Here is a 25,809-nt window from a genome sequence, read left to right as displayed (position 1 = left end):
ACAGGCAGAGCACATACCGATGTGATCGTTTTAACAACAAAATTGGTTTAGAGATGACTGTGTCTGAAATAGACAAGGCATAATTTTTTGCCTTCCTTAATTAGATTTCTCTGCTGTTAGTTGCTATCACTTGGTGACACATTTAGTTTTGGCCAATTAGGATTATTGAATGAAATGAAAATTGGGGAAGCTGATACATCCCTGTCCCCCTATCTGCCCCAACCCGGGATTTAAATTAAGGCTGTCTTAATAGTATTCTAATAGTGAAGGCAAGGTTCTTATAGCACCTTTACTAAAGGCGTAAGGGTTCAATCCTGCAAACCCTAATCCTTGTTAAGGATCCTTATTCATGTGATTAGTTCCACAGCAGTCAGATGCATGAGCAGGTTTGCAGCGTCATGAGCCCCCTGTTGTACTTCAAACAATACCTGCCTTTCTCTTGCCTTTAGAACACATTCCGGACACCTGTGTACACAACCTCCATGAGAAGAAATGCCATGGGCATTGGCTTAGTTTTTGAAGCTGATCTTTCAACCACAAAGCATATTTCCCATTGGGTGCTGCAAGGGGTCTGTCTCACTTTGAACTCTGACTGACACCTTAAACTGTTGATTTCCCACACCCAAAGTGTATTGGTGGATATCTGAGAACGACTTATGAAGTCAAATTAAGCCAAGAAGCACGGGATCAAGTTTTTTTTGCCCTGCATTTTCAAGAGAATTCTACTGATTTTAAACTGGCCCGGAGACATTTTCAAAATAAGTATTTGCAGCAATTTTTCCTAAAACATTAAGATTTAGTAAATACAAAGCACTATGCAGTTAACTTATATTTAATTCTGTCTGCATATTTAAAGAAGGATTTTAGCTATTTATTTCAATTTAATCTTTTCTGTACTTTTGAAAAAATAAAGGTTTTAGCCTTTTAGGTTGGAGAGTTCTTAAAACAAAATAATCTGATCAGAGAGCAAAGAGAGGGGTTGTTCAGTCATGCCACAGACATGTTTTGATTTAATTTTCATATAATTGTAGCTTCTCTCTTACACTTTTCTGTAAACTTTAGACACAGGCACAGATGGGAAGTTGGATTACTTTCCAGAGCACTAGCTGATCTATAATGTCCTTAGTCTAAAGGATAAGTACCTACTTCCAACCTCTAAGAAGTTGTTTCTTTTATTAGCTTAAACAAGTATTGTATTTCAAATTGGTAAAGGCACATCATGGACCTACCAGCATTTTGGAATCATCATATGCACAATTCTATTTGTTGTGCTTTATCGGACAGCAGACTCCTACCACAGCAAGAATGAGTGTTGAGGCTAACTCCCAGAAATTTAGGAGTTAAAGGAATATGCTTACACAAAATCTGCATTTGCATTGTGTGTTGTGTGTATTTAGGGTAGAGGAAAGGAAGGAGGAGGGAAACGGGCAAGCAGCTGGTATGTTACTGGGAGAGATGAAGTATTGTTGAGAGCATAGGAATCACATAGACCACACTGTTCCTCCCATCCTTTGAGTGCCAGCATGACAATGTCCTGAGGAAAGCCAAGTTCTCTAGCACTGACTTCCTGTGGTCTCTTGGGTAAGTCATTTCAAAACATGGGTTAAAATGAGTATGAGATTTATCCACTGCTGTAAAGTACCTTGACATCTATGGCTGAAGTGTGCTATAGAACTGGAAACTAGTGCCATCTTCCAAACATCTGGAATGAGGAGCTTAAGGATAAACTACTTAAATAATTCTGTTTGCTACTAGAGATGACTAACCCAAAACAGTTTTTAAAATAGTGGGTTAAATGAAAACATTCCCCTTTTTTGTCTCGCAGGTTAGTAACTCATTTCTCCTTTGAACTGTAGATCCCCATCCTCTAAAAAAACCTAAAAGAATATTTGTACTTTGCTAATAATTGACATTTTTAGTAATGGAATTCTCCAAACCACTTAAAACATTGAGAATGGGTTGAAAGGCTCCCAAGGTTAACATTGCCAGATAACTCTGGAAATACCATCTGGGTTTTGCATCCTTCCGTGAGCGTGCCTCAAAAAAGAATGAGCCTGGTGTCTCCATAAAGTTGTTTCAAACTTAAAACAAAAACAAATAAATCATTGGTTAGGTCTGATGGTTTTTATGTTGTTGTACAGTATACAGACTAAGTATAAAAACAAACATTTCAATAGTGCACTTTTTGTGCAGTGTATTATTTTTACACCTTAGTAAGGCGTTTTAAGAGCCTTGTACAAAAGGCACCATAGTGCAAAGTATTAATTAGTGTAAGATTAATATTAATCATTCAATTTCTAAACACCAAAACAGGAGCCTGCTTTCCATTAGGACAGTATTCGTACTCTTTCCATGAAGACTTACACAATAGTTTTTCAATTGGTGTTCTCTTTCCTACACTCCCACCAGAGTCAGTTATATATTATGACCATTTGAAACTGTTAAAAAGAATGAAGAAAAGGACACAAATCAAAATACAGGATTAATAAAATAAAGTTTGTTGGGAATTTTGTAAAAGTGGAAAGAAATGTAACAAAAATATGAACACAGTTTGATCAGGACCACTGAAAAAAAGTTCTCTCGTAGGTTATCTTAACACATGTGCACATCTGCATTATTTTCAATGCTGCCATAAGAAAGGCTTTGTCATGAAAGTTAAGAGTCTGTGTATGAAACGCTACATACACACCATCAAGACTCCAAAGGAACATTGACATTTTAAACATTAACAGCCAATACATATTGCTGGAGGTTTATAATTAGTATCTTTTTTCATTAATGTTGATTAATAATGCAGACTGTAGCCTGTGCTTTTGTCCACTTATGCAGTTATAGTAAATGGAGTAGTACTTAGAAGCAAGCAGTCAGGTACACCTAGATTTGGCCACAGCATTTAGTAATTATATACTTTGCAATATGAACAGAGAGTCTCATTTGTGTTTCATTGAAGTAGGATAATTATTAATGACAGATCTGGAAAAAATTTGGCATGCATGGGGCATTAAAAGAAACTTTACTGCAGGTGAGATTTATCCTATTTGATCACAGTGCATAAACAGCAACAGAATAATAGAGCATCACATCAATCATTTCACTTAAACAGTTCTGTCTGTCCCTGAATGCTTTCGGACCACTTTACTTCCATTGACCTGATCCACTGCTAATGTTTCAACCTCAGGCTGAGGCTGGGATGTTGTTACATGGTGAATTCGATGTGCCACACCAATATGCGCCTTGTGCTGCTTCTCTTTTGCTGGACTATGTGATTCGCCTGATGTGCGTTCTGAAGCAATGGGTGGAATAACTAAAGGCCTTTCTTTGATCAGGTGGATCTCTGCAGTTTCCCTGGCCAGTAAAAATGGAGTGGGATCAGGCATAGCATCAACAGGCTCTCGCAACAGCAGCTTTCGGCTATCCGATCCTAATCTATAGGCCTCTTCAAACTCCGGGTTTAGTGGTGTTGACAGACTCTTTTTCATTCTGCGTCGTGGAGTCTCAGGTAGCTTATCTTTGGGAGGGGCTGGCTTGTAGTTGGACAATACTGGACTTCCAGATGGGGTGGCGTCCGAAGTCCCACTTGAACTCATAAGCTTTTTCTTGGTAGCATGCAGTTGTGAAGTTAGATATGCAATAGTGCTTGCTCGCTGCTCTAGTTCACTTGACAGCATATTTAGCTTATGGCTTTTCATTTTTAACTCTTCTAAATACTTCTTTTCTCTTTCTTTAATGGTGTTTTCCAGCACCATTATCATTGCAGTTTTTTGTTCCAGTTCCTTTAATAATTCATTATTTTCAGCCTCTTTGACTTTCAGCTGAGCTTCAAGTGCTTCACATTTTCTTTTGAGTTCATCACTTCTTGAATTACCATTTTCTAGAACAGGAAAAGTAAATTGTTTCAAGCTAATTATAGCCGCTAAGTAAAAAACGAGCAATGCAACTCCTTTCTTTAAAATTAATTCTCAGAATGTAAGAACATCCCAAAGGCTAACTTCTGGAAGTACACTGACCACTTCTTAGTTTAAGAGCTAACACGATAGCTCTTAGTTAAATAAAAAAATAGATACAAGACAATGCCACATTCAGCAGCTTCGGATGGGGAGGGAACCCAGTTGATGATACCAAGTTTAAGTAAAAATGAAGATAGCTCAGTTGCTCTAGGAAAGTAGCCAGAAATTATAGTAAATTTTGGTTGCTGAATGCTCCCAAATTTAAGTCATTTTGCAAATCCTGCTAGACCCCCAAGAGTAACAAGAACTCATTGACATGGCTAGGAGAATGCCTGGCTGTACCACATTAGAAAGTCTATAAATGTAATGGTGAGCTAATGGTTAGAAGAATGCTCTTCAAGTCAGAACTCTTGGGCACTATTCCACTGCCATGGCACGACACCTCGGGCAAATCACTTAATCTTTTCATACTTCATCTTATCCTTCTGTAAAATATGTACAATCAAATACTTAACACAGAGCCGTGTTGTGAGGCCTAACTGTCTGTACCCTTTCCCTAGTCTCGGGGTTATCCCCAGCAAGCATTATGCTCTTAAGTATCAGCAGCTGAAGCCCAGCACAGCTGAAATGCCTGGCAGTTTTCTCCAGATCTGTGATGCAGTGACAGTATTCGCACAGTTTCAAGAATGTGATTTATGGGCAGAGTGAGAGTATTTATAGTTTCTGTCTTCCTGTACTGAGTAGAAGGAAATGCTGGTCTGGTGGTTAAAACAAAGAAATGGGAGTCAGCAGTTCTGGGTTCTATTCCTGGTCCTTCCATAGGCTTCTGTGTGACCCTGGGATAGGAACTCTTCAAAAGCATTCAGAAATTAAGCCTAGCAAGCAAGAAAGCATTTTGGGATCCTTGGTTGGAAGGCACTGAACATTCTAAGTGTTATTACATACTTGTGATGTGTTTAAAATAAATAATAATAATAAATGGATGCCCACACCTCTCACTCACACGCACTCACAAACACACCAAAAGATGGAAGACATTAACCAGAACATGAAAAGCATCACCTGCACGGCATTTCTTACCTGCCAGGTCTGAACTTTTCAGAGTCAGCTCATAGGTCAAATCTAAAAAAGAAACAGGTTTTATTTTTTGGACATTACGTATGATTAAAATAGAGCACATCTGTAAAGAGGTTGGAACTGTGTTTTGCATTCATAGATGTTTCTAGTAGCAAAAGTCTGTTTCAACAGATTTAAGTCAGTGCCTTAAAGAAAGCTATAGAAAATGCTCCCCAAACTACCCCTGTATCCTGCAGCTGCACATGTTAAGTTTTGGGTTTAATTTGATTGAATTAAGTGTTCTGACATGTTTATTGTGTAAATACTTAAAATGATTTTCATGACTAAAATTGAAGAGTAAAATCTGTTCTGTCCGTTTTTTCACTTATTAGCATTGTTTGCCATTGATTAGTTTAATAGGCTATTTTGCTTGAGCCCAGTGCACACCTGTACATGAATACTGTGAAATATTCTCTCAAAAGTTGTTGACTAGACAAAGCTTTGGAGAATATACCATAGGGGAAAATCCTGCATTAGCTGGGACCTAAGAGGGTTTCTACGTTCATTTGGTGCTGGTACAGTAATTCACATTAGATGCAGCCAGTAGAAATATAAGAGTGATCTTTGCTACTACATCAAAATCAGTTATCAACACATTAGACCTGAGTGCAAATTATTTTTGCTAGACCATACAGACATATTTTGCACTACAAACATTTTTATAAGCCCTTAAAACATGTAGAACCTCAGCTGCAAACATCTCGGGAATGGAGGTTGTTCGTAACTCTGAACAAAACATTAGGGTGGTTCTTTCAAAAATTTATAACTGAACACTGACTTACTACAGCTTTGAAACTTTACTATGCAGAAGAAAAATGCTCCTTTGCTTTTATTCTTTTCGTAGTTTATTTTTAACACAGTACTGTACTGCTTTTTTGGGAGGGAGGGAGTGTCTCTGCTACTGCCTGATTGTGTACTTCCAGTTTCAATTGAGGAGTGTGGTTGACGGGTCAGTTCATAACTCTGACGTTCTACTGTACATTATTATTTGCTATAATAAATTATAGCAGAACCTTTCTACTCTGAACTAAGGGATCCACTGCAGATTACCATATTAGCAAGAAAGCCAATGTACATGAAATAAATATGAGAGAACACTTCACAAAACAGGCTTTTCAGTTATTTTAACAATTGTACTTTATTTATTACAATAGTTTGTGTACTCAGAAATGTACGTTGTTTGAGCTAAGTACGAAACAGGAGATGATGGTTTATGGAGATTTCAATACTGAGAAATGGCATGAACCTGCAGGTTTTTATGCAATTACTAAAATATAATATAATACCAAGCTTCTTCTGGAAGTGCAACTGGTCAAATAATATTTGAATACTATTGTGAAATAGTATTTCAAATGGCTTCAGGAAGGAGAGGACTTGGGAGTGAAGCTTTTCGCAAAGCTGAGCCTGCTGAGTGATCATAGCAACACTGCTGGAAGTATTTATGTAATTACCTGTGCAATGTTGTTGCAGTCGTCGAATCTCAGCATGCAAGCCTTTGAGTGTGTTGGCATGTTCCCGCTGGAGAAACAACAGATTCTTCTGGGCACTGTGCAACTGGTTCTCCAGGTTTGAAGCTGCCATCCTGACATCGAGGAACCTGTTATTAAAGAGAGTCAGAGTTATAGCACACAGTTACCTTGCAGATATAAAGAGTCCAGCTCTAGCCTTGGGTGAATCAGAGCAACTCCAATAATGTCAGTAGAGTTACACTCATGTAGAACCAGTACAAAAGCAGAATCAGGCCCACAAAGAGTAAGAGGCATTTCACATTACCTGTTTAAAGCATTTAATTACACCTATTATTGGAACTGGTCATTAACATTCATAGAAAGTCTGAGTGCATTCTAGGCAGCAGCCTCCATGCTGAGAGCCAGGGGCGGGGGACACAGGGTGTTCATTTGTTTGTAGTTAACACATTAAAGCATTAGCTCCAGACAGGCTTTTAGGCACTAATCCCTTAACAAGATAAAAGTGGAGTTCCAAGAAAACAGAATAGTAGATGTCTGTTTTACTGTGGACTTTGATTCACCTCTTGAAGCACAGGAAATTAGGCACACACAGTAACTCCCCCTATATAGGGCAAGGAAACAAAGCACTGAAGTGTATTGTACCCAAGTATGGTGAAACCTTACGTGAACATCCAAGAGACCAGCAAATCATTTGCCTTTAACTAAAGGTTGAGCCAAATGTGCTGGAAACATCCGGGGCTGGGATACTTTGAAACTGTTGTTAAGATTACCTAATGGAAGTTGACTTTTGCTCAAATGGATACAATGGAACCTGCACTAAGAGAAGGTTGCTTGAGGAGAACTATACGTTGTGTTGCGCTATTCTGTCTCTGATAGCATTTTCTACTGCACTGTAATACAAATCCTTGCAACTTCTTGCAGGATTCTCAGTACTGGAGAACAGCCTCACGACATCTCCATACAAGACAGAATGTCCAAGATTCTGTGATGACATACTATAGAACAAGACAATGGACCAATGGGATGTGTCATTTAAAGAGAATATGGCTCTGTTTCTGGTACTCATAAAATATTGGTACAAACAGAAACATTAAGGCATTGGATTCTACAGACTGTAAGGCAGTAGTTATCTAGGTCTTAGATCTGCCCTGTGGCACTCAAGAAATGGAAATGGCTAACGGACTAGATGACCACAGTGGTGTCTTCTGGCTTTATAATCTATGAATAGGACAACATTGCGTGAGAGAGCTACACAACACTAAAGACACCGTTCCACTGCACTACCATAATAACTGCAGCTCATGGGATGACAATAATGATTCTAAGTGTGACCACAGGGACTCTACTGAGCATGGTGTAATCAAGGACAAAAGCAAGATGGGACCCTGTGGCAAGGGCAGTAATATTCTCCTTTTGGAGGAAGGCATTACAGTAGTGGTCAGGGTCTGATTCTTGAGATTATTTTAAAAGGGCATTTTGGAGTGTTCTAGTCCCAGGGTGATCTGCACAGAGTATTGCCAGAAATCCAGAAGTGATAGTATGCAATTGATACAGTTGCCATACCTCCATTTTATGTGAGGTATTATGTAACCTCAGCCCCTGTGTTTCTAACTGTACCTTCATCACTTTAAAATCTCTTGGAGAGACTGCAGGGAAGGGGGAACATTTTTGCACATGTGGAAGTTGTGTCCAGGAATTAGATGATTTTGGGAGGAAATTATGACAGAATACCAGCTTCCCTGATTACTTAATGCTCCACTAAAGAATCCAGTAAAGAAAGCTGTAATATCAGTAATGCCAGTCTCCAAGCCAACCAAGAAGAAGGGGTATCCAGTGCTGCTGTACTTATTGATGCATTCTGATTTGGTAGTAATCTCTATATTTAGGTTGCCTAACATTTTTTTTTTTTTTTTTTTGAGAAGCTCTAACACCTCCACTGTTTGCCCAGGTCTTTGAAATTCTGCAGGAAGAAAGCCCTCAGGCTAGGGAAGTGCCATTTGTTGGTCCCATGAAGTTGTTGAGGTTTGATAAAGTTATGAACGTTTGAAAATCACTATTTCCCTTCTCTTCCTTGCATGCCTCAGGAAAGTTTTGGCACCACATCAAAATAATAATTGACAACAAACATTCTAACGAGCTGGGTGCATGCTGACAAAGCGACATCATCAGCACACGCTATACCGGAAACACGTGGAGCTGTTGCAGCAGCTGGTGTGTGAGAGCATGAACCAGGCTCCCCTCATACTGGCATATGCTTATGGGGCCCATCCCCCTTCTGAGGGCACCGCAAGGGGCAGGAGCTCCCTCAAACTCCAAGAAAGGGTGAAGACAGATGTGTGCCAAGCTACTCCTGAACATTCCCTGGCTCCAGTAGCCCATACCCCTGCTGGGACAACAGCCTTCTCCTACTGCCAGCTATTGTAGTTAGCCCTGTAGCTCAGTGGCAGAAGTCTGTCCTGCAGGTTCAGGGTACAAACACTGATGACACACGATGAGGAGTATCACAGTTTTTCATAACCATTTGTTTAAACTTTAAAAGAAGGACAAAAGTATGTACAAGAGACTGTTAAGAGAAAAAAGAAAAAGGAGTAACTTGCGGCACCTTAGAGACCAACCAATTTATTTGAGCATAAGCTTTCGTGAGCTACAGCTCACTTCATCGGATGCATCTTATGATGCAGCTCATGCTCAAATAAATTGGTTAGTCTCTAAGGTGCCACAAGTACTCCTTTTCTTTTTGCAAATACAGACTAACACGGCTGCTACTCTGAAACCTGTCATGTTAAGAGAATTAACATTAAGGTGGCAAAGTCAAGTACTCAAGCATTAGGAAGTGCCAGATTTACGGTTGCCCATGCAATCTTGTTTCCTTCCTCTTGTGCATATGCATTACGATACATTATTTAATTACATGACTTCTCCCCTCCCCCCAGGATCCCTGACGCATTCAGGGCATAGGATGGACAAACAAGGGGGAAGAATTAAGGTCACACTGGCAATCTTAAATGCTTGAACTTAAAACATAAAAGATGTTTTTAGGTATGTAATTACATTTGGTAAAACATCTTTATTTGGAAACATTAACAGCAAATTAAGTTAATGAAATTGAAAAATGTTTCTAAAAATACACACACTACTTTCCAACTTCAACCCCTCACCCCAAAGTGAGAACCAGAGGTTTCTGTGGCCTCTTGAATCTAGCTGATAGTTAAAAAACAGGGTCTTGCTGATCTTACTTGGTAGCCAGAGCTGAAATATACAGTTCTGATGAGTCAGCTAGAGGCTGCTATTCCCATGGAAACAAGAGTTGGCTTGTCAAAAATGGGGTAAAGGGGCTTTTTGGGAATCAGTTTCCATGGAAGTGTAGCATGGAGCTTTCAGCTGATTTGCAGAAAAAAGCTCACGGATTAAATGATTGTTTTACAAAAAGAATTCTAAATTAACACTGCTTGTTCAGTCTTTGCTGGGGTGGGCGGTAGCCTTGCCAGCATTGTGCTGACAACGTACAAAGCTAGTTAGTAGGCAATTAAATCACCATAATCATAATACATAAAGCAATGGAAAGTTATAGTCCAACAGAGCTCTAAGCAAAAGACTACTGGGTTGGACAAGTAACAAAAAAGCTTTGGGCGGATGGTCTGCTATAACCTGGATTTCAGTAAAACAGGATTGGTTCAGAACAGTCATAACTGCTTTGCAAGTGAGGGAGGAGGCTTTGCTGAGAGCCACTCTGTTGCCACCATAACTGTATTTTGTCAGAGCCCACAAGGCCAGATGATAATTTTTAAATGGACTTTTCAGCTGTATGAATGACCTTGGGGCACCATTAATTTTAAGCATTGTCAATATTTCTGTTGCATTACCTTTTCAGAATGATGTAGCCTTCTCTGCAAAGCCAAGTTCAGCCATATAAAAGCTTTACAGCATCATCTGATTCTTAAGGGCTCATTGTATTCTCACTGACTGAATGCAACAGCAGAATGAAATCTGCATTAGAGACCATTCCCCAAACATGGTAGGATTTTCAGATATGGTTACAGTGCTTTACCCTCTTAAAAGAGCTGCACTGGCAGATGGGAGCTCAAATAGGATTTTTGTTAATATCAGCAATTGATTTCTTTGGTTAATTTCAGTGTATAAAAATAAACTTTTTTTGTGAAAGAGGTCTATAAATAATATCTGGAAACCTTTCCTATCACGGTCATTATTGACAGCAGCTTTGTGCCTGTAGGTTAAAGTGAGGTGAAAAGTTTTAAGAAAAAATTAAAAGCCTTAAAGACACAAAGAAGTAACAGAAAAGATGTTCAGAATATATAAACCTTCCAAATAAATATATTCAACAAAATAATATGTCAGAAAACAAGACAACCTGTATAATAATCTACTATTATACAGTAGTATTACTCCACACCAGGGGTTATTTTTTTCACATAAGACCTAAGGATCACATTGGGATTAACTAGTCTTTGAAGGAAAAAATAAAACAGATTAGTTTTATGAGGCTGGCAGGAAAATGTGACATCAGAAATTGACAATATGGACCTAGGACTCTCTCCCTTGCAGAAGTTAATCAGGGAAATCTATGGAATTTAATTCACAAGTGTTTCTGTGGTAGCAGCCCCTCTCAGGTAAGCAGTTTTCTCCTTCCTCTGGACGATATAGGGAGCACAGCCCTCCAATCCTGAGAATGTCCTGTGGGGTCTTCCTGTGTTTTTACTTTGCACTACAGCAAATCCCAGGGGATGCCTTGTGGTCATGCCTGCACCTTACCTCTTCCTCTGAGAAAAACAGAAGGTGAAGGGCAATGATAAAAGATAATGCTCCACAAAGCAGCATTCACTTCTGCTGAAGTTTCCTTGGGTATGTGGGCATCCCCCAATTCCACCGTTAGCCTGCCCAGCCATATTACCCTCTTCCAAGACAGGTGGAAACAACTCTATATAGTCTCTGTGGAAGAAGTTGTGCATTTTCTTGGAAATGGGGGAAAATATCACTCCATACAAATAAGAGGGAACTTTATATCTATGGAAGACAGTCATTGTATTGACATATAATAGCTGCCTGCCTTTTTGAATTCTATGCTTTTGCAGTGCAGAAATGTCACTGAATCCTAATCTCGATGACTTTTCCTAGAGCAAGGGGTGGATCGGGAGAAGAACTGGAAAAACTCAAGACAACTGACAGTTGAACAGCTTCTCAGATGCTAGCTGATCAATCATCATCATTCAGCTGGCTCTAATTCTGCAATATGTTTTTTTGCTAGACATCTATTAGCTAATGCACTATCCATCTGGTAGTATAGGAAGAGAGGAAGGGCTGAATACATTATTATTTACTCATCTGGGAAAAGAATAAAAAAATCTTCACTTGAGCTATCTAGTAGAAGCCAGTTAAATAAAAAGTATAAATTATTATTTTCCTGGGTTGATAGCAAATTGTTTTGTACTGCTAGGCACACAGTAACTGAACAAGATGCAAACTTAACTTGAAATGGATGGTTATGGATGATAATTCCAAAGATTCTGAAACTGATGTTCCAAAGCACAAATCATATGAGCATAAGAAAGGATCAATCTGAATAAACCTGGCTGTGTAACAAGCTGGACCTCTATTACTGATTCACTTAGTCTGTGGTTGGGCTACATTTTCTAGGGCAAGATGATCAGAAACTAGGAATATATTAAACATTTCCAACGCACTTCCCCAAGAGTATCACAAGCATGGATTTAAGCGGGAAATAGAGGGAGAGGTTTGAAAGATCTGGGCCCAACACCCCAGAAGAGTGCAGACCGAAGGAGGATTTAGAAAAGAATGGGAGATACCTTAAGCTTTCCTGGTGTTTCTAGTATTTACAAAGCACACTATGTCTAGAAACAATCAAAGTTTCTTTTTGCTGCCTTTGAAGCAGCTCATTCTCTATGTTGCGTACACAGCTTGCTCTTTACACTTTAGCTCTTTGTCCTCGCTCAATAGGGTTTTGTTCTTTGCTTTGCCGGGGAATGCTTGTGATCTGGGAATTATTTCATGCACTAAAGGTATTAATGAACAGGATAATGCTGCCATTAATGCTTTTAATGAGGAGTTCCCCCATGGTCAACAGAAATGAACTAAACTACTGTCCCGTACTGAGAGCACTGTCACTACTACATGAAGACAGCTCTTTGACTGTTATTTTGCTTTGTGTCAGGCATGAGCCAAAGAACTACAAATGGTATTGAAACAAAAAGACTATGTTTACCTTAATGAGATTAGGTACTACATGTCTAGACAGTTTGGACAAGCTTCTGAGAGTTCAGTTCCTCGCATTTTACAATGGTGTAACTGAGGGCAGAACTGGTCGCACTCAACCACAGCCTTTGGAGACTGATGCAAAAGCCACTAAAAAGGACGGTGCATGGCCCTCCCTTATGTGCTCAGAAAGGTTATTTTGCTCCCTTGGGAGGATGCTTCATGGTCTGGGGAATGCAGGTAGGCAGCTGAGCACACATGTACAAACAGAATTGTATTTTGTTTTTCTGGATGCATCAATTGTACTTTTGAAAATAATTTAAGTTTTTGCACAAACACTTTGATAGAACTTTAATGCTTCACCTCTCCTACAGGACGAGAAAGAGGATATTGCTTTGTTTTCACAGGAACTCAGTGCTATTCAATGGGATGCACTCAGCATGGTTGGCGGAATTTTAAAATTTGTAACCCCCTTTTGTATGTATGTATGTATGAGATGTATGGATGAAGAGAGCACTAGACTGGTGCACAATTAGAAACAATGGCAGTGTCCTGAAAATACACACGTCACCAATGGGAACTCATTATAACACAGTCAGTCCTTGAACAAAAGGCAGCTAACTTTGAACTTTATGATTTAGAATATTACTTTTTGTAATTAGTTCAGATGACTTACAGGGATACTGCCAACTTAAAAATTACACTTTTGTGTGAAATTTTTTTTTTTAATTACTGTTAGAAATAACATGCAGACTACAAGCGAAAAGCTAGAGGAAATAAAAACCTGTTCAGATGTCAGATGGCCTAAAGTAAGCAACCACCTTACATCTAGTAAGTTTCACTGTTTCCATGTACAATCGGTTTCCCTATTTGTGTCAGTCTTTCACATAGCAACAGGGGATTGTTTCTTAAAGTCACAAAAAAATGACAGGAGTGGACTTTGGAGCAAGCTCAGTATCTGAAACTATTTTTAACTTTTTTTTAAAACCTGACTCAATTTCAAGTTGATAGCATCCCTTTCCTAGAGTATGCAAAACTAAACAAGTGCAAAGTATTACTGCTACGTTAAGGGAAAAAACTTCATAGCAAGGCGATTGTTTTAAGGTGATCACATTCCATCATGTCTTCTAGGCTGCTAAAGATTCAAGTGACATCTGAACAGTTGCTAAATACTTCTACAATTAATGTAATAACCTCTACATCATTTTTTATAAGTATGAGATTTACTGATAAAACAAGGGTAATCAAATCATAGAATTAATCCTATCACTTAGTATAAAAAAACAGAACACCCTACAAAAAACCAAAGCTGCAAAAAAACCCAGTCAGCATTGTAAAATAAACACTGAATCTAAAGTGTAGTTCGGAACAGTATTTCATCTAGTTGCTTTGCATTCATTATAAAGGCTCTACTCTTGAATGCATGTATGGATTCACCTTAGAATTTATATGTATTTTATATGTGCGGTTCTGAATCAGTGTCCTTCCATGCAACTTGTCTGACAATTGTTTTCATAAACTCAGGTTAGTTGATGCATGACACAAGGGACCTGTCTACAAAGCGAGATCCAGACTCAAGAACTACTTGCATGGGAATCTGAGGTTTTTCCGAGCAGGTAGGATAGCAGTAACTTTTTATAAGCTGAACCCTGAAATCCTTACTTGGGCACAACTCCCATTGACTCCAATAGAAAATCCAAAGGAGAAAGCCCTATACCCGATGTTTTCTTCTGGCTTTGGGATGGTATTGAAGTAAGTTACCTTCTGCCTTCCCAGAAAAGAAAGAACGTGCCAATTGCTGTCAAGAGTGAGACTAGTACGAAGTAGGGGGAAAGAGAAGGTTTCTCACCAGACTGACGGCAGCTGAATCCATCTGGGCTATTTAAGGACCCAGGCCTTCAACTCTTATGCATATGAGTAGCATTATTGAAGTCAGCATGATGATTCGCATGAGTAAGGCCAACAGTCAAAAGAAAACTAAAAGTTATAGATACCATAAAATGTTTAAAAAGAAAAAGGAGTACTTGTGGCACCTTAGAGACTAACAAACGCACTGAATGCACCTGATGAAGTGAGCTGTAGCTCACAAAAGCTTATGCTCAAATAAATTGGTTAGTCTAAGGTGCCGCAAGTACTCCTTTTTCTTTTTGCGGATACAGACTAACACGGCTGCTACTCTGAAACCTGTCATAAAATATTTAGTTTTTCAACTATTTAAAGAAAAAAAAAAGTCTTTCAACCTTTCCAAATATTTAAGAAGTGATACGAATTGAGAGGGGAAGGTATTTACAAGTCAAACTCCGCCGATTACAAACAACAGTGAGCATGACAGCTGTTTTACAGCTACAATACTGCTAGTTATTTAGGGTATGTCTACACTTCAGCTGGGAGTGAACATCCATTCTGAGTAGACAGACTTATGCTAGTTCAGCTCAATCTAACATACTAAAACTAGCTACGTGGATGGTGTGGATCAAGTAGCAGTATGGATTCTCAAGCCCACCCAGCCCCCTGGATCTGAGCTCTGTACTGCTATTTTTAGAGTGCTAACCAAGTCTACCCAGGCTGGGGGGCTTTCTCCCAGCTACAGCGTAGATATACCCTTACAGTTTTCATACTGGCATTAGCACAATGAGCGTGTCGGCACGGTTGTGCAAGTTCTTTTATCTAGACAAACATACAATGTTTCACCCTCCCACCCAAACCTAGGAGATGTAGACGAGGTGGTGGTCTCAATGGAGGCCAAAAGGAAAAGTATGTAAATAGAATAAGAAATTCAGGATCAAGCCCCAACCTGCCCATAAAGATTTATGGACATACACAGATTCTCAATTTCCTTTTTCCTAGAGACAGAGGAACAGATAAATTTAATCAAACAACGTTCCTTCAGGTGCACCAAATGCAACATGCAAGTAGATTTGTTTGTGTAAGAATCAGTCCAAGACTTCACTCACCTTCTAGCATGAAGTCTTAAATAAATGTTAAAATTCTTCTACCCACCCCAAGAAGTGAATGTTTTCCTGGCTCCTCTCAGTGTCAGCATGGCTGTGTGTGGATGATGCAGCGTTACCTGCCAAAATGAACTACATTATGCAAGATGAAATCTTGATACAAGTCAAAAGCCGACATATTCAGCAGCTCTTAGAGGGCAAATCCCACTCTACTGTGGCATACCAGAAAAAAACGCTTCATGGTAGATCTGTCTCAGTCCTACAGAGTATTTTTTCTTATTTCTTAAAATATATATATATATATATATATATATATATATATAATGTATTCTTAAACCAAAAAGTAAAATAAATTAAACTGAAATAGTTGACAAAAGTAGGAATCTTGCTTCACAAATGATAGGCAGGGCTGAGAGAAGGGCCCCTTCCGATCTGAAGTGTTTGGATGTAGTTCAAAATATTTCTGAGGTAGTCAGAAGCCCTTTCTGGCTGTGTATCAGGCTCCTGTGGACAAACTGGAATGCCTTCATATAACACACACATCCTAAGATAAGAGCAGAGAGATGGTGGTTTAGAATCCAGGAGGGAGACAATGCTGGAATGAAGCTAACTAGCCATTTTGATAAGGTTTTATTTTTGACTGAGGGAGATCAGTTAAACAAGAAAGTCATCTATTTCCAGATGGTACCCATTCCATCCATCTCCAGACATAACAAGCACTTGAGCACCCTCCAGACATGCATTCAGATCTTATGCTGGAATACGCTATTTATCCAGGCAGACAACTAACTTCCTCTCAGCTGAGAACCAATTCCTTACTTCATCAATACATACCACAAGCTGACAGAATATTTTCTTATGTGTTGTAGCAAATTCAGTTTCAAGAAGTCACCTAAAGAAAGCAGGGGCACAGAGTATCTTTTGAAGACTCTTTCCTGTCAGCTTCGGTTTCACAGATGACAAAAGTGTTCCTGTCAAACTGACTTTTTATATTACTGGAAAAACATGAAACTCAAAGGATAAAATAATAAAATATGACAGACATGCACAAGTTTCTCCTTTTGATTAAAAATTGCAATGTAGAAGCCTTCACTATATAACAGGACCACACAATCTCCTTCCTACAGTCTATGGTAAATATTTTCCTTTCCCTGGTTGCTACAGAAAATATAAGACTCTTACTATTAAGCCAACATCTCTCATGATTCAGATATACAAGTCTGCCTAAACTGCCATCTCTTTACCACCAATGATTCGTGTATCATTGCCCTCACATTTTTCAAAGCTTTATTTGATATTTCAAGCATAATTATAGTCTCTGGAGAGGAAAGAGAAATTTAACATGTCTTTCCCTCCCCTCAGAATGAGAATATAGTCCTATATTTGTTAAGAAATCACTTCTAACATTTTTCCTGGTTATTTTACAAGGTGATTTTCCCCTGCTGTTTTCCAGACAGACATATGTTGCCTCCCCAGCATAGTAGCAGGAAGATCAATTAAGAGGAGATAGTCTTGACAGCAACAATTTAAAGTTCCCAGATGTTCAGAAAATGAACAAGATAAGCCACCTTGTACTCTTTACAGATGCCTCAGTAACTTCCTGTAAATTTGACACAATCTACCTTAAAATCATAAGTATTGGCAAGAATGATTAAAATGAAGATCATACAATCCTTCTCACCCCCTGAGACTACACAAGTCCCATAGATGCCACAATTAAATCAGAACAGACTGAAGCAAGCTTCTATTAGGTCAGAGAAATAATGTGGCATTATACATAAAGAGATCACCAGCACTGGAGTGATTCACAGATGGTATTAGACAATATCATCAGGGGCAAACGATTCTGTACAATGTCAGGAGTGCCAGAGATCGTATAAATACCTATGCAGATAGGCTGTGACCCACGTCCATTACTACAGGATCCCAGTGCCTTGCATATAGAGCTGGTCAGGAAAAAAAAAAAAAAAGAACTCTGACATTTTCATTTCAAAGTGTTAAAAAACAGACCCATTTTGGAGGAAAACGTCAGTAATCATTTTGATAAAAAAATTCATAAAAAATTGAGAATAAAAAAAAACTGTTGAATTTCAACTAGCTTTTGTGTACAGATTTGAGTTTTCTCTTCCTTTTGTCAGTAGCAGGGCCCCCCCTTGAAAGCATCACTTCATTTCTCTCTCCTCCATTTTGAGATCAGACAGTAGTTTATTACTTAATATAATTTCCATCAGGGAAGGGAAAGCCATAGTAAAAGGGTGGGCTCTGCCTTCTGCCCTGAATACAGTTAGATTTGTGGACAGCGATGCAATATTACAACTAGCTACCATATGTCATTTTCACTAATAGAGACAATTCCATAGTCAGTGAAAAAGAAAGAAAAGTTCCATCCTCTTCTAGGTAGAGAAACAGTTTTAATATCACTTAATAAATGTAACAGAATTTGTAATCAGCTACAAGAAGTTCATTAGAAAGGGTCTTGAAAATGGAAGCAAAAAAATCAAAAGCAGGATCAGGCCCTAAATTATTTACAAGACAAAGAATTTTTCCTACAAGGACATATTCTGAGTGTTGTGTATTCTGTACATAAATCTGGAGCTATAATGGTGTTTAAATTAGAAATATGGTTCTAAAATATAGAGGAAACCAAATCTCTTGGATTTTTCAAGTGTTCAGTAATTCCCTCATGAACTCAGAGCCAATATTTTCATGTTATTTTAAAGGAAAAGTTTATACGGACAATATTGTGAGAATCCCAAGAGAGATTCAGAGGAAAGGATTTGCCATCATTTTTGGAATGGCCTGATTCTGAACACTTGACTTTTCAACTTTCATGTTTCATTAATACTAGTTCTTTGGATTTAATTTCCATGGTTTTAGATTTGCCCCTTTTTTATAGGAAAAGGACGCCTTCCCCATATGATCTGGAGCTATTTCCCTATTCAACCAAATTACAAGTCCAAATGCCTTCATCCATTTATTTGCACATAGTGATCAACAGTTTACTTGGAACAGCAATGCATAAATCTCAAACTATATCTAGTATATATGTAAAACATATCTGGGCAAAACAAGATGGAGTCTTTCAGCACCAAAAAGAGAATCGTCCTTCCTGGAAAATCCATTTACAAAGAAAGCGTCTGCACATCCAAATCAGAACACAACTGACAACAATTCCATACCTATGTTCAATTGCTTCACTTTGATGGTAACTTGCAGGCAGCAAGCCCTCTAACATACTTAATGGTATTTTTTGTGTAAAATACTGAAATAGTGTAAAACAGTGAAAAATTTCACTACCTGTTCATCTACCTCCTGTTATACTGTTTCATAAATGTACGCTCCATTGTTTTAGGATAATGACTTAGAACTACAAACATGTTCAAATTTTTGCTTCCCTTACTCTGCTCAAAATAAGATTTTTAAGAGCAAAAGGTCCACATGACAAACAATGGTTGTATTATTTGAAAAATGCAATTAAGGAATAGCATATGAATAATAGGTTTTTGGGTTTGTTAGTTTTTTTTAACAGAAGAGTAAACACAAACACTCACAGATGTCTTATTAATACTACACCCAGCTATTGTATACTCCTAAATTATGCAGACTAGAAATATAATAGGGGATGGACAATTTGAACGAAACCTTTAAAAGTAATGGGAAACAAAACAACATATTCTGTTTTTAATTGCTTTGGGCTTACTCTGGTTCCCACCTAAAATGGAGTTTGCTTTTCAATAATTAAGACAGCAAGAGAAAGTGCTACGTTTGTAGGGTTTACATGCAAAAACATTATTTCACAGATTTTCACAGGAAAACTGCCTACCCACTGTCTACAAGCAGCTGATAGAAAGTAAACAGGATTTTTCTTTAAAAAAAGAAGGTTAATTTGAAAACAGCTTATAGAATGTCTGTCATAGTTCTGAGCACAGTATGTTTCACTTTAAAGGCCTATTTTGCAAACGATGTGCATCTTCAGCATGAGCTGTACCAGAGAACAGATGCTTTGCACTGGGTTAGATCTACCATTGCAGAAACAGTGTTGTGCTTACTTTATCTGCAAGTGAAAAATCTGTTGTCTAAAGGAGTAACAAGCAACATGAAAGAAAAAGTTATGCAGTTAATGTTAAATGTTTGCCTCTTTCTGTTAACTAAAAATACATTTCATATAAGATCAGTGCTTGTGGACCAATCTTCAGGATCCTAAGACTCTCAGTGCTCTAATACTAATCTTCTAGCATTTTACAGGCCTGATTCCGACCGCAGTAAAGTCAATGAGAATTTTACAACTGAATTCACTGAATGGAAGACTGTCCCCAAAATATAACGGTAGAAATGTATTTGCAATATTTTCTTATATTGTTGCTTTATGAACATATTATGTGAAGGAGGGGAAGTGTATTTAAGTACAATAGTTCTCAAGTGTTTATCCTACATTCAGAACTATCAATCTAGTTAGCTGACTTCTCCAACTAGCTGAGATACAATACTGATATAATACTAACATTACCCTGCAAAGTAATTTCTTCAGTCAATGGTGACAAAGATTCTGAGAAATACAGATAGAACTATGGGTATTGATCTATATCCTCTTGTAAGTAGAGGAACAGTTTTAATATTGCCTAATAAACGTAACAGTTCTTGTACTCAGCTACGAGAAGTTCATTAGAGAGGCAAACACTGGCCCTTGCAAAGGGAAACAAAGACATTCAAAGCATGGCAATCTTACTCTAACATTCGAACAAAAATGTTAAAATACAGCACTAAAACAAGAATGGGCTAGGGAATGTCCCAGAAATTTTATTTTGGCATATCGTAGATGCAAAAGGAATCAACAAGTTCTAGTTATATAGTTGTAGTAAGTTTTTTTCTACAAACAAACAATGTGCAACCTCTCCAGTTTAACTCCTTCCACTCTCCTGGGCTGCATCATTCAGCACAGTTATTTCAAAGGGTATTGTAGGAGCTGCTGGAAAACTAGTTTATTGTACAATATTCAATATTAATTTAGCTTGTACAATTAATTTATAGTAAAATATTCTCATCCCTTAAAGCAGAATCTACAAAAGGTATGTATAGGTGTTTTTGTCTGTAAATACAATAAGGGTGTTGCTGTGAAACAAATGCATGGTTTTACTATGCACTACAGTAAACAGACATGAAAAAGCCGGAATAAAGAGCCAGACCTCAAATGAGAGTCACTTAGTACAATCATCTCATAAAACCTTTATTTTTCCCTTTCTAGGTCTTCCCTTTTTTCAGATCTTAGATTCCTAAACCCCTTTTAGAATCAAGAAAGGGAGAACAGGAAAAGACTGTGAAACAAGACAGCTACAGACACTGTTCTCTGGCCAGTACATGCCTACGCATTCCCATAGAGCATCCAATACTACAATTAAGTCATCTGAGTCACTGATCTTACAATACCTCATCCCACTGCAAAGAAATGCTATTATTAGTTACTGACAAACTGATCAGTTAAGTCACTTTTGTTAGCTGGTGGTGCAAAAGGTTTCAAAGCATTATAGAAACAGCACTTCAGGAGTATGACAGATCAAAGTTATATACAACATGGTGAAATAAGACTAATTTGGTTCTAAAAATTAGTCATTTAGAATATTTTACTATTAAAAATAATGAGACAACATATCTGCAAGACCTCAGGCAGAAAGATGGATTATTTTATATTTGTCCACTTACATACATACAAAGTATACACTGGAGATACTGATGCTATAAAAATAATCCCTAGATACCACTTTACATTTGGCTTTAAATATTCCTTAGACATCTTTCACTATTTTTAAAATTCTAAATAAAGTAAATGCTAGACTAAATATGACATCAAGAGCAAAGCTTGCAAGCTAGTTTATTCCACCTGCAATCCTAATCCTTCTACTATACTATATACAATCTTCAAAAAGTGCATTTTTTACAGGAAAAACACCAGAGGGGAATTTTCTTTCTGCCCACTGATGACAAAGGCTTACTGATGATTCCTCCAAACAAATACACAGTAATTCTCAAAAGGTTTTAGATTTTAATAATGAGCCACATTGAAAAAAGTTTTTAATTTTACAAATTATGCCAAAGAAAAATGCAATTTGATAATTTGAAAACTGCTGTTCGAAAGGATAACATTTTTAAAATTTGAAATCAAATGTATGAATTGTAAAGTTTTTTAAAAATTACTTGTTTACAATTTTAATTTTCAACTCAGTTATTATGAATCTTGTATACAGCATTTAGCTTGGCTGTCACAGTTCATCCTGCAACAATGTTTTTAACATATATTACACAGTACACATAGTAATAGGCTACAGCAGTTATGCACCAGTTTGTCCAATTACTCATTTTATATATTCTTTTAGGCATGCAATGTCTTCCTGAATCATGATCTCCCCACCTTTGAATTGAAAATTCAATGAAACAACAAAACACCACTGAAATCTCAATATACCTCATACAGTCGATGTACAGCTTTAATATTCAACAGAACAGATAACATAAATGGAATTTAATGGATAGATTTCTTTATTTTTATCATTTTATTAGCTGTTCCAGTATATCAATAGTTTTAAATAGTCAAACGAACCTAGGGATAAGTATAGTTTTATGAATGCAAAAACGTGTATCTATATTAAACTAAGACAAGATCATAATTCTCTTACTAGTTCACAGTCATGCTACTGTACCACCCTAACGGACTATATTTACTAGTGAACAAGCAATATGTAAGGAGGGACTGCACTATAGCCACACGGATATGAAATTAATTTTTAAAATATTAAGAGAGAATTACTACTGTATAAACATCAACAAAGGCACATTTTAGCTCAAGTGTTTACCCATCCAAACAAAGTCTCCTGGATATTTCTTATGCACCTGCAATGCAGCTCAGAACTCTACAATCCCACCGTCGGGCTGCCACAGCCCCGTGTTCTTCAATCTTATCGTCCCTACTTCAGTTTTTGACAGTTTAATATATATTAACAAAGCATATTATTATAATTTACAGTGCCAATGTACAAACATCAAGGACTCTCTCTCTCTCCCCTCTCCAACCTCCTCTTTGTCCCACCTTAGTTCTTGGGTTTGGAGATAAACAGACAGCAGCTAGGTGGCTGGAAAACACTCCATTTCCAAAGGCAAGCTTTATACTCCTTGCTACTATTTCCACAAATGATGGGCTCACTCTTTACATAAAATACCTCCTTGGCTTGAATAAAGATTCCACCCTTACCCTCCCCGCACACAGTCCTTCCATCTTTTCTTTCTTCACCCACCCTACAGATTCACTGCAACGGAAGAGGAGGAGAATAATGTCACTTCCCTAAAACTCAAAGGCAACACAGTCCTTCAGGTTTCCTTTTTTATTAGGTACCCCCATGGCATACCTTATGATCTAAGACAAGCAGTTATGCCACCACCCCTTCCAGGGAAGAATTCAGTCAATCCACTGAAATGTATTTGTGTTTTCTAAATAGGAACAGGGAATTAAAGAAACGCTCCTGTCAGTAAGTTAGCCAGGGAGTAACAGGGCAGAAGAATAACCCCCCCTGCCCGCCTCCTATTGCCCAGCGGACTGCAGCAGGGGCTGCAAAGACTCACAGAAGTGGAAGGCAATTGTTTTGCTACAATCCTGCAGTACCCGCACATACACATTCATGGAGAAGAAAGCCTTTGCCCTGCACACCCAGCTTTATTCTCTGCTAGGCGTGGGCAGGAGGAAATGTTTTAATGCAGTGATTCTCAACCTTATTTCATTTACAGACCCCTAAAACTTTCATACGGCGGTGAGGACCCCTATGGAAATCTAAACAGTCTGCAGACCCCGAGGTGTCCAGACCACAGGTTGAAAACCACTTTTCTTTGGTAACAAACACCTTTTGCAGACCCCTTAGACAAGGTCTGTGGACGCCCAGGGGTCTGCAGACCACTGATTGAGAGCCACTGCCTTAGTGAAAGTGGTAAGGGAGGGCAGGAAAAAAGTCTTTATCTCACCCATAGACGTGGGGAGAAAGGGGTGAGACGTCCCCGGCCTCAGGCTGCCCCCAACCTATGTGTGTGGGGGGAGGCGACACACTTTGGCCCCTCAGGGTGCCCCTGACCTGTCTGTGCAGCGGGTGGGGAAACGCGAGACACCAGGGCCCCTCAGGCTGCCCCCCCCACCTGTCCATGTAGGGGGGGAATGCAAGGCACCCTGCCCCCCCCGTCCATGTAGGGGGGGACGGGGACGCGAGACACCCAGCCCCCAAACCAGTCTTTGCAGGGGGGGGAGTGAGACGCCCCAGGCTGCCCCCCCACCTGCTGTGTAGAAGGAGGACGCGAGACACCCAGACCCCCACCTATCTGTGGGGGGATGGGTGGAGGCAAGACACCCCAGGCTGCCCCCCACCTGTCTGTGCGGGGGAGGAGGGGAACGCGAGACACCCAGCCCCCCGGGGCTGCCCCCCACCTGTCTGTGCGGGGGGCCGGACGCGAGACACCCAGCCCCCGGGGCTACCCCCCACCTGTCTGTGCGGGGATGGGGGGAACGCGAGACACCCAGCCCCCGGGGCTACCCCCCACCTGTCTGTGCGGGGATGGGGGGAACGCGAGACACCCAGCCCCCGGGGCTGCCCCCCACCTGTCTGTGCGGGGATGGGGGGAACGCGAGACACCCAGCCCCCGGGGCTGCCCCCCACCTGTCTGTGCGGGGGAGGAGGGGAACGCGAGACACCCAGCCCCCGGGGCTGCCCCCCACCTGTCTGTGCGGGGATGGGGGGAACGCGAGACACCCAGCCCCCCGGGGCTGCCCCCCACCTGTCTGTGCGGGGGGCCGGACGCGAGACACCCAGCCCCCCGGGGCTGCCCCCCACCTGTCTGTGCGGGGGGCCGGACGCGAGACACCCAGCCCCCCGGGGCTGCCCCCCACCTGTCTGTGCGGGGGAGGAGGGGAATGTGAGACACCCAGCCCCCCGGGGCTGCCCCCCACCTGTCTGTGCGGGGGAGGAGGGGAATGTGAGACACCCAGCCCCCCGGGGCTGCCCCCCACCTGTCTGTGCGGGGGGCCGGACGCGAGACACCCAGCCCCCCGGGGCTGCCCCCCACCTGTCTGTGCGGGGGAGGAGGGGAATGTGAGACACCCAGCCCCCCGGGGCTGCCCCCCACCTGTCTGTGCGGGGGGCCGGACGCGAGACACCCAGCCCCCCCGGGGCTGCCCCCCACCTGTCTGTGGGGGGATGGGGGGAACGCGAGACACCCAGCCCCCCGGGGCTGCCCCCCACCTGTCTGTGCGGGGATGGGGGGAACGCGAGACACCCAGCCCTCCGGGGCTGCCCCCCACCTGTCTGTGCGGGGATGGGGGGAACGCGAGACACCCAGCCCCCGGGGCTGCCCCCCACCTGTCTGTGCGGGGATGGGGGGAACGCGAGACACCCAGCCCCCCGGGGCTGCCCCCCACCTGCCTGTGCGGGGGGCCGGACGCGAGACACCCAGCCCCCCGGGGCTGCCCCCCACCTGTCTGTGGGGGGATGGGGGGAACGCGAGACACCCAGCCCCCCGGGGCTGCCCCCCACCTGTCTGTGCGGGGGGCCGGACGCGAGACACCCAGCCCCCCGGGGCTGCCCCCCACCTGCCTGTGCGGGGGGCCGGACGCGAGACACCCAGCCCCCCGGGGCTGCCCCCCACCTGTCTGTGCGGGGATGGGGGGAACGCGAGACACCCAGCCCCCCGGGGCTGCCCCCCACCTGTCTGTGCGGGGGGCCGGACGCGAGACACCCAGCCCCCCGGGGCTGCCCCCCACCTGCCTGTGCGGGGGGCCGGACGCGAGACACCCCGGCCTCTCGGGGCGCTTCTGGGGGCAGCTCCTTCTCCCCCGCGGCAGCCGCCGCCGGCCCCACACGGAGATGGGGGGGGGGCGCGGGGCGGGGCCGGGCCGGGCCAGGCCAGGCCAGCCCCCGGCAGGGCCCCTCTGTGCCCAGAGCTACCCGCCCCCGCGCGGAGACTTACCCGGCTGCGGGTCGCCTCCCCGGGCCGGGCGGGGCACTGGCGGGGGGCGAAGCCAGACGGCTCCCCCGGGGCGGGGGCGGGGGCGGGGGCGCGGCGCAGGCGCAGAGC

At 41.2% G+C, this 25,809-nt stretch overlaps 2 protein-coding genes across 6 annotated transcripts in view; one reads left to right on the top strand and one right to left on the bottom strand.

Moving 5' to 3' along the window:
* Positions 1-4,926, top strand: part of DNAH10 (dynein axonemal heavy chain 10) — a 102,135-nt gene extending 97,209 nt beyond the window's left edge. The window contains exon 77 of the mRNA XM_078848986.1: positions 450-4,926. Coding sequence (XP_078705112.1) covers positions 450-596 — 147 coding nt within the window. The 3' untranslated portion in view covers positions 597-4,926. The remainder of the gene's footprint in view (positions 1-449) is intronic.
* CCDC92 (coiled-coil domain containing 92) lies at positions 2,110-25,809 on the bottom strand. 5 transcript variants are annotated; one of them, XM_073313066.1, is made up of 4 exons: positions 25,702-25,809; positions 6,515-6,660; positions 5,028-5,069; positions 2,110-3,871 (listed from the first exon to the last, which is right to left on the bottom strand). In XM_073313066.1, exons 2-4 carry the CDS (start codon positions 6,642-6,644, stop codon positions 3,096-3,098), a joined length of 948 nt encoding a protein of 315 aa, XP_073169167.1. In that variant the 5' UTR covers positions 6,645-6,660; positions 25,702-25,809; the 3' UTR covers positions 2,110-3,095. The 5 variants fall into 5 exon arrangements, with proteins under 5 accessions (XP_073169167.1, XP_078705072.1, XP_073169173.1 ...); XM_078848946.1 differs by lacking the exon at positions 25,702-25,809 and adding an exon at positions 25,496-25,579; XM_073313072.2 differs by lacking the exon at positions 25,702-25,809 and adding an exon at positions 24,167-24,194.

The sequence above is a fragment of the Lepidochelys kempii genome, chromosome 15 (assembly GCF_965140285.1).
Source record: "Lepidochelys kempii isolate rLepKem1 chromosome 15, rLepKem1.hap1, whole genome shotgun sequence".
NCBI lineage: Eukaryota > Metazoa > Chordata > Testudines > Cheloniidae > Lepidochelys > Lepidochelys kempii.
This window is presented reverse-complemented; position numbering and strand designations above follow the sequence as displayed.